Source organism: Mobula hypostoma, chromosome 3 (assembly GCF_963921235.1).
Source record: "Mobula hypostoma chromosome 3, sMobHyp1.1, whole genome shotgun sequence".
In the NCBI taxonomy this organism is placed as follows: Eukaryota; Metazoa; Chordata; class Chondrichthyes; order Myliobatiformes; family Myliobatidae; genus Mobula; species Mobula hypostoma.
The window spans coordinates 214,514,781-214,533,442 of NC_086099.1; the positions used below are offsets into that span (position 1 = coordinate 214,514,781).

At 40.1% G+C, this 18,662-nt stretch overlaps 1 protein-coding gene across 10 annotated transcripts in view; it reads left to right on the forward strand.

Annotated features, from left to right (window-relative positions):
- kmt2ca (lysine (K)-specific methyltransferase 2Ca) overlaps positions 1-8,926 on the forward strand; it is a 491,834-nt gene extending 482,908 nt beyond the window's left edge. For all 10 annotated transcript variants that reach the window (XM_063044443.1, XM_063044442.1, XM_063044440.1 and 7 more), the window contains 3 exons: positions 613-686; positions 3,901-4,009; positions 7,191-8,926. In XM_063044443.1, coding sequence (XP_062900513.1) covers positions 613-686; positions 3,901-4,009; positions 7,191-7,283 — 276 coding nt within the window. In that variant the 3' untranslated portion in view covers positions 7,284-8,926. The remainder of the gene's footprint in view (positions 1-612; positions 687-3,900; positions 4,010-7,190) is intronic.
- Positions 8,927-18,662: the final 9,736 nt, after the last annotated feature.

Sequence of the window (18,662 nt, forward strand, 5' to 3'; positions counted from 1 at the left end):
CCAGATGCTTAATGTGAGTTCTCCCAAGCAAATTCACCCAATGGATCATCGTTGGAAATTGTATTTCATATGACTGGCAATGGACTTTTAATTACCAAGTTGCAGAACTAGAATTATCAGTCAAGGTACACCAATGCATACTAGTAACCATTACAGCAAAAAGTGAAAACATTTTGCTTTGTAGATTTGTCATTGAAAGGGTTTTCTGTATAACATGGCAATGTATTGAAGTCTTTGTTTAAATCAGTATATCTTTTATCAATTATTTTTTCTGTTGGCCTTCCTTTCCTACAGCCATAACTCTTCCAGTCCTCCTGCCTTTAGAGATCTCTGCGATTCTGGCTTATCTCACATGCCTAGTTTTCATCACTCCATTGTTGAGGTCCATGATCTCAGTGGCATTGGCCCTGAGCTTGGGAATTCTCTTTCAAAATTACTTTGCTTCTTTCTGCTGTCTTCCACAGCCTGTTCTAATCACCTTCAATACTCATTGACAAATTTTGTTTGAAAACATTCCTATGAAAGATATTGAGTTGCAGCATGTTAAATATGTTGTAAATTCAACAGATCATGCAAAATCACAAATAGCACTTAACTCTGTTTTGCTTCCAGAATCGTGGAGTGTACATGTTTCGTATTGACAGTGATCATGTTATTGATGCAACATTGACGGGAGGTCCTGCAAGGTGAGTATTTTTGCAAAGAGAATCAAAGACAAAGCCACCAGGTATCCTCAGCCAACCTTCTCAGAACTGGGCATAGGTGTCACTTTACTACATTTTGGCATACTAGTTGCTAGCATTCTCAGCGCTGTTCTGTGTGGCCAGGAGTTTCATGTTTTCTCAAATATAAATGCTGGCTTTTCCAAAAGTTCTGATTTTATTCATCACAGTATTTTACAGTAGGCCCTACTAACAAAGCAATCATGCAGTATTCTTATGTGGGCAGCTTCGAAATTAAATTTTTTGTTGTCAGTAACCTCTTCAAAATTGGAGGGGTAGTTGGCGAATGTTTAAAAAGGTGGAATATTGCTTTGGTGGCATATAGGTCAGAACTGAGTCAGAATCGGAAAGAGCCATTTCCTAGCTGAAGCTCATCTCCCATACCAGATCTGCCTTGAAGACACTCTTCCTTTGTTTCAATTTCCAAAGGAATTTGAGGCCAAAATCTGAGTTAGTTTCAAGATCAGCAGTGAACAAATTGAACAACAGGAGAAACTTGAGCTTAATGTTAGATTCCTGTTGCTGTGTTCCTACACTCACTGGAAGGGTTGCCCAAATATTTGTCACTGATTCAGGACTGGTGAAGGAAGAGCTGATTTTGTGAACTTGTAAATTAATTTGTAAGCGTTCTCCCTGAGACTGCATGGGTTTCCTTGGGTGCTGTAGTTTTCTTCCTCCATCTAAAAGGCATGATGTTTGACAGATTAATTGGCACACTAAATTTCCCCTTGTGTGGAGTGGATAACAAAAGGATGGAGGTGGGGATGCTGGACTAAAATTGGGATTAACATAAAGTGGGTGGTGCTTGGTGTTCAGTGGGGATGTGTCAGCTGAACCGCTGTTTCCATGCTCTGACAACCACGATGCTTGACGCAGTTATAGAGTCATAAAGTAATACAGCATGAAACCAGGCCCTTCCACTCAATTTGAACGTGCTTATTTGCCCATTTCCCTCTAAACCTTTCCTATCCACACATCAGTGTGTATAACTTTTAAATACCAGCTCTTGCAGCTGCTTCCATATTCGCACCATCATCCGTGTGAAGGAATTGCTCCTTTTAAAACTTGCTTCTCTCAACTTAAACCTATGTCTACTAGCTTTTAATTCCCATCTAGTGTGGAAAAGACTGTGTGCATTTACCCTATCTATGCCCTTCATAAATTTATATGTCAACTGCAGTATAACCCTCTAAGATGGTGTCAGACCCTCTAGGATTGACCGGAACAGCTCAGAGAACCATGGTCATATATTGTTGATTTTCTTTGACTTGTGATTTGTCCATGTTTGTGTATTTGATACACTTAAATATTCTTTAGGCCAGATTGTAATCACTGCCATTTCCACTGAGCTCAGTCCTGATTAAATTCACTTCTGGTCATCTTTAAACTGCTGTGGCACTAATTGGAAGTACAATTGATATTTAGTGTATTGAGGAAACTTTTGGAATATTTCCCAGCACCAGCTCCAGCAAAACCTCATTAGCCCAGAAACATACCAAATAAGAAGGTTTTCCTGAGCACGATTGAGAAATTTAGGTTAATCCCTGCCACCTCCTAACTGTTATATCCTGGGGATATTCATACAGAGGTTCTTTGGAAGTCAAGAATGAGATATAACACTTGTTGCTTACAGCTATTTATTGAGTGTTGCAAGAGCAAAGCATGAGACAAAGAAAAAAGTCAAAAAAACAAAGATGACATATGGTCGTCTTGTACAAGAACCAGGTCATACTAAAAGGATAGCAAGACACTTCATGATAACAATTAACCTACAGAGTAGCCGGATTCAAGAGGTGGGTCAATTGCCACAGAAAAGCTAAGAAACCTCTAGAAAAGCAAAGACTGCATTTACTGAAAAATTCACTGAGCAACTACACATATCTACACATATCTAGATGATTATATAAAAATAAAATCAAGCATAGGAAGGATTAAACTCCAAGAAAAATAACAATATTACACTATAGTCCAATATAAACTTACCCTTTGCCTTTGTATTAATTTTATCATGGTCTATATTTGGATTGTTGGAATCCATATTATCACAAGTCTACCGTTTCTCACATCTTGGCGCATATACTGCTCAGTAATCATCCCACTAGCTGGCAGCCTGAAAGATAGTCCCGGTAGTGTAATCACACCTCTATTGTTCCTTCTTTCTGAGCAGACAGTTCTGTCCTTGATTGTTACAGAACCATCCTCTCTCTTTCTCTTTCTCTCATTCCACTGTATTCTACTTGATGATACAATGACTCCCTCTCTTTCTATGCATTCCTGTCTGTTCTGAGAACTTGCATCCAGGAACATTTAAACCCCATCCTTAGCCTCTTTTAAACCAGATCTCTTGTTACTGTTACAACATCATCCGCTCAGGTGGTTTTTTTACACCTGCAGCTCACCTTGTTTGGCATGATTCTTACGTTTCCAGTCAATTTTGATGTCCTTTGTAATTTTTGAAAATTTATTCTGGTGCTATTTATTCCTCTCAACCCCTTTTACATCTGTTTCCATTTCTGTGCCTGGTCCCATGCTAAAGTAACTTAAACCTCTCCCTCACCTTCCCCAAAGGACATTGGTTCAAGCTCCACTGAGGAACAATCTACCCATATTTTACTGATCAATGTTTCAGACATCTGAAGTTTACTTCCTGCACCATTTCCGTGGCCATGTATTTTTCTGTGCTTTCCTCCCCTTCCTATTCCACAGATAAAAATATGTGCCATTAGTAGTATCAACTCTGCACTCTGGTGGTGTTCAGGGCTTCCTTCATCGTATCAGTAGCTTCCTCTCTGTTTTCATTACTGTCAGTCATACAAATCCCAGGTGGAGACTCAAGAACACCATCACACTCAGCTGTAGAAGGATTCTTCATTGCTGTTTCCATAACAACTTTGTTTTACCAAACAGGGCAGTGAGCTGAACTCCCCTCCCCCCACCTCCAAACTTGGAGGACCACTCTTAGTCTGCCTTCTACCCTTTGGCATGGGTGACAGCCAACATAGCTCTCTGGGTCAGAGGCATGCAAGCCTCCAAACCACAACAAAGTTGTTGTCCTCTTGGAGGAATAATACTAACTCTATTAGTACTTTTGTGTGCAATAATTAGTGGAGTGCCCTGAAGTTTGTTATTTATTTATTAAAATATCTCTGACAATATGATGTGTATTATAATCTTTCAGATATATCAATCATTCCTGTGCACCAAATTGTGTGGCTGAGGTGGTAACCTTTGAGAAAGGACACAAAATAATTATCAGCTCCAATCGTAGGATTCAAAAAGGAGAGGAGGTAAGTCCAGCTTGTAATCGAAAGCTCTATTTGGCTTTGCTTTACAGCCCTTCCAACATAAAATTGAATATTACTAAAATGAAGTTAAGCCAGTTCGTAGCATTTACTGCAGTTTCTATGATCAGAATTAAACATAATTTCAGTTGACAGCAAGAAACAGAGAATACTGGAAATGGCAAATAGAAAGTCTTGCAAATACTTGGGCTAGAGTTGGTCTATGGCAGGGGTCCCCAACCTTTTTTGCACTGTGGACCGGTTTAATATTGACAATGCTCTTGCGGACCGGCCGACAAGGGTGGGGGGGGCGTTGTTCAAGTATGGTTAAACTCACCTCAACATGTCTTTTACAGTTAGGGTTGCCAACTTTCTCACTCCCAAATAAGGGACAAAAGTAGCTGTCAAATCCCGGGACACTTTACCTCAGGAAAGACTACCATGACCATGAAGCCTTGTGCGGGCACCTGTGTGCGCATGCGCGTACGTGCTGATATTTTTCCCCCCAGAAATCGGTTTTGCCTTCATCTTCCCGACTTATACTGTACATACGTTATTTCTACTTTATATAGGCTGTGTATTTATCATATCATTCCTGCTTTTACTATATGTTAGTGTTACTTATTTTTGGTTTTATGTGTTATTTGGTATGATTTGCTAGGTTACTTTTTGAGTCTGGGAACGCTCAAAAATATTTCCCATATAAATTAATGTTAATTGCTTCTGCGCTTTACGCCATTTTGGCACGAAAGGTTTCATAGGAACGCTGTACCTTAGCGGGGGAAATACGGGACAAGGGCGGTCCTGTATGGGACAAACCAATTTAGCCCAATATACGGGATGTCCCTGCAAATACGGAGCAGTTGGCAACCCTATGTTCAAATTCAACAGTGTGTGACAGGGAATGAGGAAAGGTGCAGCTGACTCGTATCGTTTCCTCACGGCCCGGTAGCACATGCTTGGCGGCCCGGTATCGGTCCGCGGCCTGGTAGTTGGGGACCGCTGGTCTATGGAAATGGAAGCAGATAACATTTAAGGATTATAAATACAAGAGATTCTGCAGATGCTGGAAATCCAGAGCAATACACACAAAATGTTGCAAGAACTCAGCAGGTCAGGCAGCATATATGGAGAGGAATAAACGGTCAATGTTTCAGGCTGAAGCTCTTCATCAAGACTGGAAAGGAAGGGAGCAGAAACCAGAATAAGAAGATGGAGGGAGGGGAAGGTACAAGCTGGCAGGTGATAGATGAAGCCAGGTGTGAGGGAATGTGAGTGAAGGAGGGCAGTGAAGTGAGAAGCTGGGAGGTGAAAGCATTAAAAGGCTAAAGAAGGAATCTGATAGGAATTCAAGGAGTAAGAACATTTAAGGTTAAGAATTTTCCTTCAATGAAATGCCTGATGAAATGTTACGTTTTTTTCTCCACATTTACTGCTTAATTTCAGTATCTTCAGCATTGTACTTTATATTGGAAAGAGAGAGAAAATGAACAGGAATAAATTGGGAGAATTGGAGAGCATTTGAGGGAAATATAGGGAGAATAAAACATGGGATTAATGTGGAACTAGTTCAAATGGGTGTTTAATGGTTGGCGCAGACTCGAACGGCTGAAGGGCATGTTTCTGTTCTGTATCTTCATGACCCTATGAATGTGTTCTGAATTGTAATTATAGTAATGCGTATGAAATGGTTTGGCTGTTTGCGGACCTCATTCTAATACAACAGCAAAGTTCAGGATGGAAACAGTGTTGGGCTTTTGTTTAGGTGCAAGGTGCAGAGGTGATCCATTTAATATACCAGATCTACAGCACCCATCTGATTAATTCATTTACCTTTTGAACATGGAATCTCAAGGACATTATATTGAATCGGGTACATTTAAGTTTCATCAGAACATTGCCAAGGGTTAAATTGTGAGAAAGGAATGCACGAACTTGGCTTGTGTTCTCAAATTCAAACAGTTGGATGCTGATTTAATGAGTTCTACAAAATGAAATGGATGTAGGTAAACTCTTTCATCTGTGGGGAAATTGGAACAAGAGGGCATGACCTTAAATTAGGCTATTTCAGAGCAGAATCAGGAAACAGCATGAATTATTTACAGTTCTCTCCTTTAAAGCTCTGAACACTGAACATCGCAAATTAAGAGCAAAATTGATTTCTGTTGAGGGAGTTAAAGATGTTTACAGAAGTTGGTGCATAGTTCAGTCAAGCACTAATTGGTGAATCAGCCTAATCCAATGCACAAGGAAGAATGTATATTTAAAGAAATATTGATTGGCATATCTTCGTTTGAAGGAATTCTGATGAGAATTCTGTAATTTCTGTGTTAAGATCAACAGAGATTTTTTAAAAAGCTTTTATTTTCCCTGAATTATTGATGATTGTTATAGATCAGATGGTTTTGTTCTGAGATTGTTATGAGAGTCCCTTCATGCACAGTTGAAAACAGCTCACCTCAACTTTAGAGTACAACTGTAAATGTGCTCTTGGAGTAATCACCTTAACACATTTTTAGGGCAGAACAAGCAGCTCTTCCTTCAATCCACACACAACAGTATAAAAAGCAAATCCATCCAATTATTGCAGTTACTTTAATTGCTGTATCATCAGCAAATACTGCTCTGCATTGTTACTTTCCTTAAAAAAAAATGTGAAGCTTGTCAAACATGTATGGATGTCACGTTACAAGTTACTTGATTGTGCTATTCATTATTAGTTACAGAACTCTACAAAACATCAAAAAGCCCTTCGGTTCGTCTAGTTAGTACATGCCAAACTGTTATTCTTCCTAGTTGCAACGATCCGCACCTGGACCATAGCCCTCCATGCGCCTCCCATCCACGTACTTATCGAAGCTTCTCTTAAATGTTGCAGTCGAGTCTGCATCCTTCACTTCTGCTGGCAGCTCATTCCATTAGACTACCCTCTGAGTGGAAAAGTTCCCCCTTGTGTTCCCTTAAATATTTCACCTTTCACGCCTAACCATGACCTCTGTTTGAATCTAGCCTTTATTTTCCCTGTGCTTTGTGACATCTCATGAAGTAGCAGCTGTTGATTCTTTTCTGATTGCTGTGTTCAGCTGGGAATAGTCACTGGAGATTAGTTTGTGTGATGTTGTGCATCTCAGTTTCTCATAGTTGTTGTTCTAAATCAGTCATTGACTAGAAATGTTCTCTTTTGCAGCTGTCCTATGATTACAAATTTGATTTTGAAGATGACCAGCACAAGATCCCATGTCATTGTGGAGCTGTGAACTGCCGTAAATGGATGAACTAAACGCATTCCTTGCAATATTTCTGGGGTTGCTTGTCCCTGGAAAGCGATGCTCACTTTCTCTCTTACATGAACCATACATTCACACACATACATATACACACACATACACACACCCACACATGCACAGACATATGAACACGCACACAAACACCTTTCGAAAGTAAGCCTGGAGTTCACAAATGATTCTCCTCATCTCCTCATCTCCAGCAGCAGCACAGAGTTGTGTAACAAGCATAAACTGAAGATTGGCTGACATGCCAGTCAGGCCCATCTGTCCATAAGAAATGCAGGTGGAAGCAGATTATTAATTGGTCTAGCACTGGAGTTACTGTCCTGTATTGACTGAAATGAGCAATGGTTTTATTAGGAAAAGAACCAATGGCTGACCTGCTTACAAGTAGGGTAGGCACTTATGAATGTAGGACCGAATTCACCAGCTAGGGGAAGGATCAACAGTGCTGGCCACAGCCTTATTTGCAAGGGGCAGGCCCTCTAGTTTAAATAAATAATTAATTAAAAACGTAGACACCACTGAACGAGGAATGTACTGAGGTGACTTCCTTAGGAATACAGCTAAGGGAAATAACTTGCACTAAAACCATTTAAATTACTTGATTCCATGAGTCAGTTTATTGTAGTTTTTTGATTTCTGTATGATAAAAGAGAAACATTTTTGTATTTATTGGATAAGTGAATGAAGCTATTTTTAAAAATAAAAGTAGAAGAAAGCCAAGCTGCTGCTGTTACCTGCAGATATAAAACCCTGTTACTTTGTACAAATTGTAAATAAAGCGAGGAATATACAATATAAAAGAAAATGACCAAAAGCTACCTGACACTGCAACAATTTGCTTTTAGTGGAGTCCTCTGAGTCAGGTTACATGGTGTATAAATTTAACCAACTGTGAATTAGGTTCAAAACCACACCCAGGTAGTGGCTAGAAGCTCCTTTAGCAAGCCTAGATGTATAGGTAGAGGATTGCAAACACAGTACATACAGCAGAATCATGTTAAGGGTTGTAGCCTCAAAGATAATTTTTATTTTTAAGCAAAATTATGAAATGTAATTATGCTAACACTGCAGGATTTTTGGCAATAGGGTTTTGGAATAAATAAGAAAATAGGCACAAAAATAATATTTGTATGGATTGTTTTTTGTTTACATTTCTTTAAACAAACACTGTTTTGTGTTGGCTTGTAGAAGTTTAAAATGCATTTTGAACCAGGTTAGTTTTATTTTATACTTACAGAAAAGAGAAATAACTGGTACTGACACTTCACAACTATTAAGTTCGAAATGAAGTTTGTGTGCACATTATCAGTAAATTGTTATATTCAATGAAACAGTCATAAATTGTAATGTATATGGCATGTTGTATTTTTTACCTTACAGAAGAAATCAATTGTACATAGTTCTTCTTGATAAATAGCTGTATGAATTTGTTTCTTGGATTTTTTTCTCTTGTATAATATTCCAACATCCTACCAGTATTTGTCCTACAGTTTATTTCTGTCCTGTACAATAGTATCTAATGTTGGGGGAAAAAAGAGCTTTTTTTTTGAAGTGTAAAGAGTGTTATTGGGTTTTGGAGTTTGTGCAACCAGATTAGGAGATCAGCATTTACAAATAAAATATTTTACATCTATGAACAGAATGGTTTTGTTGTTATGAATAGAATTGAAATGTGAATGCTATTTGTCTTGGGGACACCAGACTGCTGGTGCTGGAACCTGGAGCAAGAAATGGTCTGCTGGAAGAATTCAACTGGTCGAGCAGCATCTTGGGACACTTTCTTAGTTAGGATCTGTTTCTGGAAACAATGTGCTGTCTTTTGTAGGTAATCTCAGTGTGATGTAGAGGTGGCCTAGAGTTTGCAATAGTAATGACACTAAAATTGTCATCAACATCCAACCACTCTGTGAAACATGCACCGTCCTTCTAATGTCTGCCATTGGATCATTTAGCCTAGAAATTCCAAACTAGCTGTCAGGGGTTCACAAAAGAAGATTTTGAATTGATGCACCTGAGTATTTTTAAATGTCAGGAACGCTACAGTGGGTGTGAATGGCCTGGGAATGAGAGACCAACAAGGTAAGTGGATAATGAAAAAAATTTAGTAGGTGCTACTGAGAATTGTTGTAGACATAAACACCAGAGGTTCTGCTTTCGCTGGAAATTCAGAGTAACACACACAGTATGTTGGAGAAATTCAGCAGGTCAGGTAGCATCTATGCAGAGGAATAAACAGTTAACATTTCTGGCCGAGACCCTTCATCAGGACAGGAAGGGGAAAGAAGCCAGAATTGGGGAGGGGTAGGAGTATAAGCTGGAAGGTGATAAGTGAGGGGGAAGGTGGGTGAGTTAATTGGGGGGTGGGGGCTGTATGAATTCAGAAGCTGGGAGATGATAGGTGGAACAGGTTAAAGGCTGAAGAAGAAGGAATCTGATAGGGGAGGAGAGTAGACCATGGGAGAAAGAGGAGGAGCAGCAGCATCAGAGGGTTTGATAGGCAAGTAAGAAGAGAAAAAGGTAAGAGTAGAGCCAGAATGGGGAATGTTAAAGGAGAGAAGGGGGAAGGGAGAGAAATAACTGAAAGTCTGAGAAATCGATGTTCATGCCGTCAGGTTGGTGACTAACCAGTCGGAATCTTATGTGTTGCTTCTCCAACTTGAGAGTGGCCTCATTGTTTTTCATTTTGGAAGATAGCTGGGAGTAAGAACATACAACAGCACAGCACAGGAATGGGTCCTTCAGAAATTGTTTCAATTACTGAGTGGTTTGAAGACTGATGAATGCAACTTCAAAAGTGATGGGCAAATTGTACAAGGGGGTTGTGAGGATAAGCAGTGAGGTGATTAATCTGGAGCTCATTAGTTACAAGCTTGGAAAAATGAATCAGGTTTTTCAGCAAGGGTTGGGTAGGCACCTGAGAGGAAAATACTTGGCAGGGATCCAGTGAAATAATGGCATCAATGTAGGTGGATGGCTCTGTTGAGAATAATCATGGATAACTTCATTGTGGAATGTTTCTAATGATTTTAAATAGGCATTAAGTATTTCTGAAATTGTCTAATATTTAGATTTTTAAGAATTTAAAAAATTGTCTTTGAATCAGGACAGAGGTGAACGTGGTCTTCAGTCCATAATGCCTGTGCTGACCATGATGGCAATTTAAACTAATTCCATCTGCCTCCATTTCATCTGTATTTCTCCATTCCCTACCTTGTCATGTTCCTGTCTATGAACAGTATCTCCAGTGAGTATTGAACCCAGTTCACTGGATCTGTGAGGCAGCAACTACACCACTCTTGTTATTCGGTTAGAGGTTACTTTATCCCTTTATCCCTAAAGGAAAGTACCCCCATGTCCTTTGTACTATCTTACTGACCAGTCCTGCTGACTTGAGGGATCGGTCAAAGTGCACTCACTCCAGGTCCCCGTTGTTCCAGTCCATCATTCAGTGTCCTCCCATTTATTGTATATTCATTTTTCTGATTTTTATGGCAGTGCGAGTTATAATTGTGCTCCTTGATGTTACTTTTGCAGCCAGTTGAAAGTTTTGATGTGCTCTTGTATCGTCTGTCTGGAGCTCCCAGCAGAAAGCTGGCTGAAGGTACGTATGCCAAAACACTTTAGTATGGTGGTACAGAGTGACATATGCGCTGTTAATTAAGTACCTGTAGTCTGATCTACCCTGAATATTGTGAAGAAATGATTATCCATCACATTGATTTCTTGTCCCTTCTTCTGAATAGTCTGGAGATGAGCAAATCTCACCACAGGATATATAGCCTCTGACCTACAGAGATGTAGCTGCAGTGTTTTTGTGGCAGTCCTGGCAGTAGTTTCTGAGGATATTAATGGGTATGTCTTTGTGATCATTTGCGTTACAGCAGAAGAGATACTGAATGTCTTATAGCAGATGAAGCTAAATAAATCTCCAGGACTTGCTCAGAAGACTGGGAAGCTGGAGAAGTAATTGCAGGAACCCTGGCTGAGATGCATGTATAAGTGTTAGCAATAGTGAATTGGTGGAAGACGGGTGGGTGGCTGATTTTGTGCTTTTACTTAAGGAGGGCTGCAAAGGCAAACCTGGAAACTATAGCCCAAATAGCCTAACATCTATGGTTACAGGGAATTCTGAAGGGTGAGATGAACAAGTATTTGGAAAGACTGGTTGATTAGGCCTGGTCAAGATGGCTTTGAGCATAGAAAATTGTGAATCTGACTGGGTTTGTTGAAGAAGTAACCAAGAAGATTGATGAGAGTAGGCCAATTGATGTGTATGTGTTGATAACGTGGTATACACTATGGCAGGGGTTCCCTACCATTAACCAAAGTCTCTGTGGGCCCCAGGTTGGGAACCCCTGCACTATGGGATCCAGAAAAATGGTAGGAAGTAGAGGGTGATGATCAGAGGTTTTGTTTTGGATTCCCATAGCTGGTGTTCCCTGGGGCTTGATGCTAATTAAGAATGCTTAATGCAAAAATTAAAGACATGATACTTAAAGTACATCTTGAACAGTTCAATTTTATCCACCTCGTAGGCTCTTTGAATGCTTACAGCATCCAAAGTTCTTGTTTCATTTTATTTCATCCTCCTGTGAATTGTTCAGCTCACCACTTTCCATGCAGATTATTTTCTTTTAACAAAGGTGCTTGTAAAACTGTCATCCTCTAAGTGATCAAACTTTCCTACATCAATGATCCCAGAGAGAAAATAAGTAAATGGTGAGTTGTGGCTTTATGATTACACCTCTGACTCCTGAGCATCAAGTCAGTTTTGTGCAGACATTGCACCTTTCTCTGCAGCGTCAAAGGAATGTTCTGATGTTTAAATTTATTTTTGGAACAGGACGAACAAAACTCTTGTTCCTTTGAACATAGGGTATGATAGCATATTTGAAAAGAATGAAAGGGCCATTGCCTGTAAGGAGTTCGTACGTTCTCCCTGTGACCATGTGGGTTTCCTCCGGGTGCTCCGGGTTCGTCTCACAGTCCAAAGACCTACTGGTTGGTAGGTTAATTGGTGATTGTAAATTGCCCTGTGATTAGGCTGGTGTTAAACTGGGAGATTGCTGAGCAGTGTAGCTTGAGGAGCTGGATGAGCCTGCACTGTGCTATACAATTCTGGTCTGTAGCTGGCTTTTCTCCCTCATTCAACAATAGAAGGTTACTGATCCATGTTGTAAACAAAAGTGTTACAGAAAGGGAGTTTGTAAAAAAGAAAAAAATTGTAGTGTAGAATGTCATGGTGAGATGTTACTCAGGAAGAGCCTGTAAACTGTGATGTGAGACAAATAGCCAATCTGTCTATTTTCATTGGTGTTCATGAAAACCCAAAAAAGGGAACAGGATGCCACATGTCCACTTGGGCCTGCTGTACCATCTCACTGAGCTTTGCCTCAGCTCCACATCCTGAGTACCCTTGATTTTTGCTGGTAGTCAGATAACCTATCAGTCTCAGGTTGAGTTTCATGAGTTAACTCAGAAAGCTTTTGCCAGTTCCATTCATTGCATGAATTTTGTCTATAACAAAACCAATGTTTGTTTTCAATAATTGGATAAAGAACATTCAGTAGCATTTTGGGGATCTTCAACTGTTGGTAGGGAAACTGTAAATGCAAATATGGAAATGAATGTAATTATTTTGGCATTTGCTTTAGGAGAATAGATAGCATGCTGAGTATCTAGTGAATTAGAGCAGGACTCAAGTAAAGCAACAGCAAAGAAGAAAATGACATACTAAGTAGTGGGAAATCGCTGTCACCAGATACCCACTTGAATTGGGTAAGAACAGTGCATTAGGCCTTAATTATAATCTTCCCAAATTCTTCCGACTTTGGAACAGTTCATTTCCCTCTATTTATGGAACCAGGTAATTGCAGACTAACTAACCCAATGTCTATTATTGGGAAATTAATTGAGTCCATATAATCAAGTTATAATGGATCTTGCAAATTTCATTTGGAGAGGGGCAGCAGAGAAGTGCAAAGAGTAGATCATGCCTTACAGATCCTGGTTGAAATGGCGGAGAATTGGACAGTACAATGTTTACTGGTATTGTTAGGTGTTCCAGAATACATGTAAATTAGTTTATGGTTGTCGCATATTCCAAGGTACAGTGGAAAAACTTTGTTTTGTATGCTATTCATACAGGTTATTTCATCAGCTCAGTGCATTGAGGTAGTTCAATGAAACAGCAATAACAGAATGCAGAGTAGTGTTACAGTAACAAGGTGAAGCACAAGCAGGTGTTAAGGTGCAAGCCTATGATGAGGTTTGAAATCCATCTTCATGTACAACAGGTTCATTGGATAGTATATGGAAACAGGCCTTTCAGTTTATCTAATGCAAGCCTACCTTTCCAAGTTTCTCTTAAATATTGAAACCGACCCTGCATCCTCCAGTTGCGCTGGCAGCTCATTCCACCCTCTCACTGTCCTCTGAGTAAAGAAGTTTCCACTCTTGCTCTCTTTTCACTCTTAACCCGTGACATCTAGTTCTGGTCTCACCCAGCCTCAGTGGAAGAAGTCTGCTTGCATTTACCCTATCTATACTCATAATTTTGTATACCTCGATCTAATCTCCCCTCAATCTTCTAATTCTAGGGAATAAAGTCCGAACCTATCCAACCTTTCTCTATAACTCAGGTCCTCAAGTCCCAGCAACATTCAGGTAGATTTTCTCTGAACTCTTTCAATCTTTTTATATATCTTTCCTGTAGGTAGGTGACCATCACTCCAAATAAGGCCTCACCAACGTCTTACACAATTTCAACATAACATCCCAACTCCAGCATTCAGTACCTTGATTTATAAAGGCCAACGTGCCCAAAGCTTTCTTTACAACCCTAACTGCTGTGACACCACTTTCAAGGAATATGGATCTGTATTCCCACGCTCTTCAGTGCCCTACCACTCACTGTTTAAGATACCCTGGTTGGTGCTCCCAAAGTGCAACAGCTCACACTGGTCTGCATTAAAATCTGCCATTTGCAGCCCATTTCACCAGCTGGTTCAGGTCCCACTGCAAGCTTTGGTAGTGTTCTTCACTGTCCATTACACCCCCTATCTTGGTGTCATCTGCAATTTGCTGATCCAGTTTACCACATTATCAACCAGATCGTTGATGTAGATGGCAAACAGCGGACCTAGCGCAGATCCCTGCAGTACACCACCAGTTACAGGCCTCCAGTCAGAGGCAACCATCTACAACCACCCTAGCTTCTTCCAAAAAAAATGTCTAATCCAATTTACTACCTCATCTGGAATGCCAAGTGACTGAACCTTCTTGACTAACCTCTGCTTTGCTAAACTCCATGTAGACAACATCCAGTGCCTTGGATTTATCTACTTTCCTTATAACTTCCTCGAAAAACTCTTAAGATTGGTTAGACACAATTTACTACATACAAAGCCCTGCTGACTATCCCTCATCAGTCCCTTAGAATACCTTCCAATAACTTTACCACTACTGATGTCAGGCTCACCAGCCTGTAATTGCCTGCCATCAGCATATAAGCTTTCCTTGAGCGTATGGTATGTGCTTTCAGGCTTTTGTATCTTCTGCTGGATGGGAGTGGGGAGAAGAGAGAATGTCTGGTGTGGGTGGGTCCTTGTATATGTTGCTACTTAATAGAGTAATGTATTTAAGCTGGTAATAAGATTTTCAGCTAAAGGTGACATCCATGGAATTGAATGCATATTTTTGACCTGGTTGGCAAACTAATTGCATGAGGGAAGTTAGGGACTGGGATAATTGGATGGTATTCAAATTAGCAGGTTGAGAACTATGGCCCTCCAGTTTGTCACCATATTGCTAAGCGTTTTAAAAGATGATAGGTCCGAAATTCATCCCAGTTTACCAGTGACAAAGATAGCTGGCACATAAATAATGCAGACAGAAGCATTTCATTTCAAAGCTGCTAGGCATATTGGCAAAAAAATGCTAACTGGTATCCAGAGTGGTCAAGTGTAAGATATTGGTCCTGGAAATGAGTAAACCAGAATACTGGGTGAATGGTAAAAAGTTTAGAAGCTCAGCTAGTCCAAGAAAAGCTTGGAATCAATTCTATAAATTTCAACAAACAGCAGTTGACGCCAAGTCAATTCTTAATTTATAATCTGAAATTGATGACAGTTTTTCAACCAAAAATGCTAAGGGTATGGAACAAACCAGAAATGTGGAGTAAATCATTTGTTTTTTAAACTGCTGAATGACCCTCGCTTGTCCTTACATGTTCCTGGTGTTCTTGTCAACATGACGGCACTGATTACAAAAGAAGTACTTCATTGTCTGTTAAATGCTTCGGGTTCACAGAGAACACCAAAGAATTTATAGAACTGCCAAGTGAACGCAGCAGGCCAGGCAGCATCTCTAGGAAGAGGTGCAGTCGACGTTTCGGGCCGAGACCCTTCGTCAGGACTAACTGAAAGAAGAGATAGTAAGAGATTTGAAAGTGGGAGGGGGAGGGATGGAGCCAAGAGCTGGACAGTTGACTGACAAAAGGGACATGAGAGGATCATGGGACAGGAGGCCCAGGGAGAAGGAAAAGGAGGTGGGGGGAATCCCAGAGGATGGGCAAGGAGTATAATGAGAGAGACAGAGGGAGAAAAAGAGAGAGAGAAATATATATATATATATAAATAAAGGATGGGGTACGAGGGGGAGGTGGGGCATTAACGGAAGTTAGAGAAGTCAATGTTCATGCCATCAGGTTGGAGGCTACCCAGATGGAATATAAGGTGGTGTTCCTCCAACCTGAGTGCGGCTTCATCTTTACAGTAGAGGAGGCCGTGGATAGACATGTCAGAATGGGAATGGGATGTGGAATTAAAATGTGTGGCCACTGGGAGATCCTGCTTTCTCTGGCAGACAGAGCGTAGGTGTTCAGCAAAGCGGTCTCCCAGTCTGCGTCGGGTGTGAGGGGGGAAGTGTAAGGGCATGTGTAGCACTTGTTCTGTTTACAAGGATAAGTGCCGGGAGGGAGATCAGTGGGAAGGGATGGGGGGACGACTGGACAAGGGAGTCGCGTAGAGAGCAATCCCTGCGGAAAGTAGGCGGGTGGGGGAGGGAAAGATGTGCTTAGCGTTGGGATTCTGTTGGAGGTGGCGGAAGTTACGGAGAATTATATGTTGGACCCGGAGGCTGGTGGGGTGGTAGGTGAGGACCAGGGGAACCCTATTCCTAGTGGGTAGCAGGAGGATGGGGTTGAGAGTAGATGTGCGTGAAATGGGAGAGATGCATTTGAGAGCAGAGTTGATGGAAGAAGGGAAGTTGATTAAAAAAGGAGGACATCTCCTTTGTCCTGGAATGAAAAGCCTCATCCTGAGAGCGGATGCGGTGGAGACAGAGGAATTGCGAGACTGTCTGCCAGAGAAAGCAGGATCTCCCAGTGGCCACACATTTTAATTCCACATCCCATTCCCATTCTGACATGTCTATCCATGGCCTCCTCTACTGTAAAGATGAAGGCACACTCAGGTTGGAGGAACAACACCTTATATTCCGTCTGGGTAGCCGCCAACCTGATGGCATGAACATTGACTTCTCTAACTTCTGTTAACGCCCCACCTCCCCTTTGTATCCCCTGTTACTTATATCTCTCTCTCTCTCTCCCTCCCTCCCTCCCTCCCTCCCTCCCTGAAACGTCGATTGCACCTCTTCCTAGAGATGCTGCCTGGCCTGCTGCATTCACCAGCAACTTTTAAGTGTGTGGCTTGAAATTCCAGCATCTGCAGATTTCCTCGTGTTATAGAACTGCCAAGATATCTTTCTTTAAATGAAAGCTTTAAAAGGGAACCACCAAGTTTTCTAGCAGTAATGGGTTAAGAACAGTATATTTCCAGCAGTAACAAGCAGAGTATTTTTTTTATCAGCAGGCCAGTGGTGTGACTCCAAAAACAATTTCCTCATATTTGTTTCATGACCCAATATTGACATGAAGGTACTGATGAATCTGATGTGTTGGATCTACAAAAGAGTGGGTCAAGAATAAATCTGTACACTTACAGGTCAATATTTTCTTATTCAATATTTTTATTAATTACTTGCATAGATGAATACAAAATACATTATGGTATTATGGAAACAGAAACAAGATTGAATTTCCCCATAACTATGTATTGTAAGTTAACCATAATATTGAAAAGGTATATTTTATTCTAATCTAAAGCAAAATCAAAACCCCATAACTAATAGAAAAAGGAGAGAGAAGAAAACAGGGAAAAAAACTGGTTAAAAGAAAAGAAAAAAAATCTGACCTAAGTTGTAAATTCAAGCATATAATAGCTGTCATCATTGCTGACCAAATTGAAAATTGTGAAAGTAGTTCCAAAAAGGTCCCCATAATGTGAAAAAATCTTGTCTAAGTATAGAAGTAGAACACCTAATCTCTCTAGATTTAAACATGACATAACATCAATCAACCAATGGGCGTGAGTAGGCGGAGTGGCATCTTCCCATTTGAGCAACAAAACTCTTCTGGCTAAAAGAGAAATAAGAGCCAAAATATGCAAATTATTCAGCTTAAGAGAAAAATAATTTCCTCCAACAATGCCCAACAAGGCAGTCAGAGGGTTGGGTTTAAAGTTTACTTTTAAAAGCTCCGAGAAAGTTTGAAATATTTCCTTCCAAAATTTATCAAGCCGCGGACAGGACCAAAACATACGAATTAGAGAGGCCTCTTCGACATTACTCCTATTACAGTATGGAGAAAAATCTGAGTAAAAACGAGAGAGCTTATCTTTAGTCATACAGGCTCTATGAACCAGTTTAAATTGTAAAAGAGAGTGATGCGCACATAATGAAGAGGTGTGAACAAGTTTAAAAATTTCATTCCAAGTATCCTCATCAATTGAAATCTGTAGGTCATGTTCCCAGAGGCTTTTAATTTTGTCTAACAGAATGTTTCTCAATGCCAACAACATACTATAAATATTAGAAATAGATCCATTATGAAAAGGTCTCGAAGTAAAGATTGTATTAATTAAATTCTTATCTGGACGTTTAGGTTGAGAACTCAAGAAGTCTCTAATTTGTAAATATCTAAAAAAGTGAGCTTTACGAAGTTAATTCTGTTAATAAGTTTTCTATTATTTCTCTTCTTGGTTATTCATTTCCTCTATCCTTAAGTAATTTAACTGTTAATTTTGTAGTTAAACATTCTTTGAGGATTTGGTTACAATTTAGAAAATTCTTTGGGTTATTTGGTTTTTCACTCTAGTCCATTTTTTCTAATTATTTTTTAAAACCTTCTTTGACTGATGTAGTTTTTAAAGAGTGGAATAGACTAGGTATTAAATGTTTTCAGGATCTGTTTGCTGGAGATAGTTTTTCCTCATTTGATCAACTAGTTATTAAATATAATCTTCGTA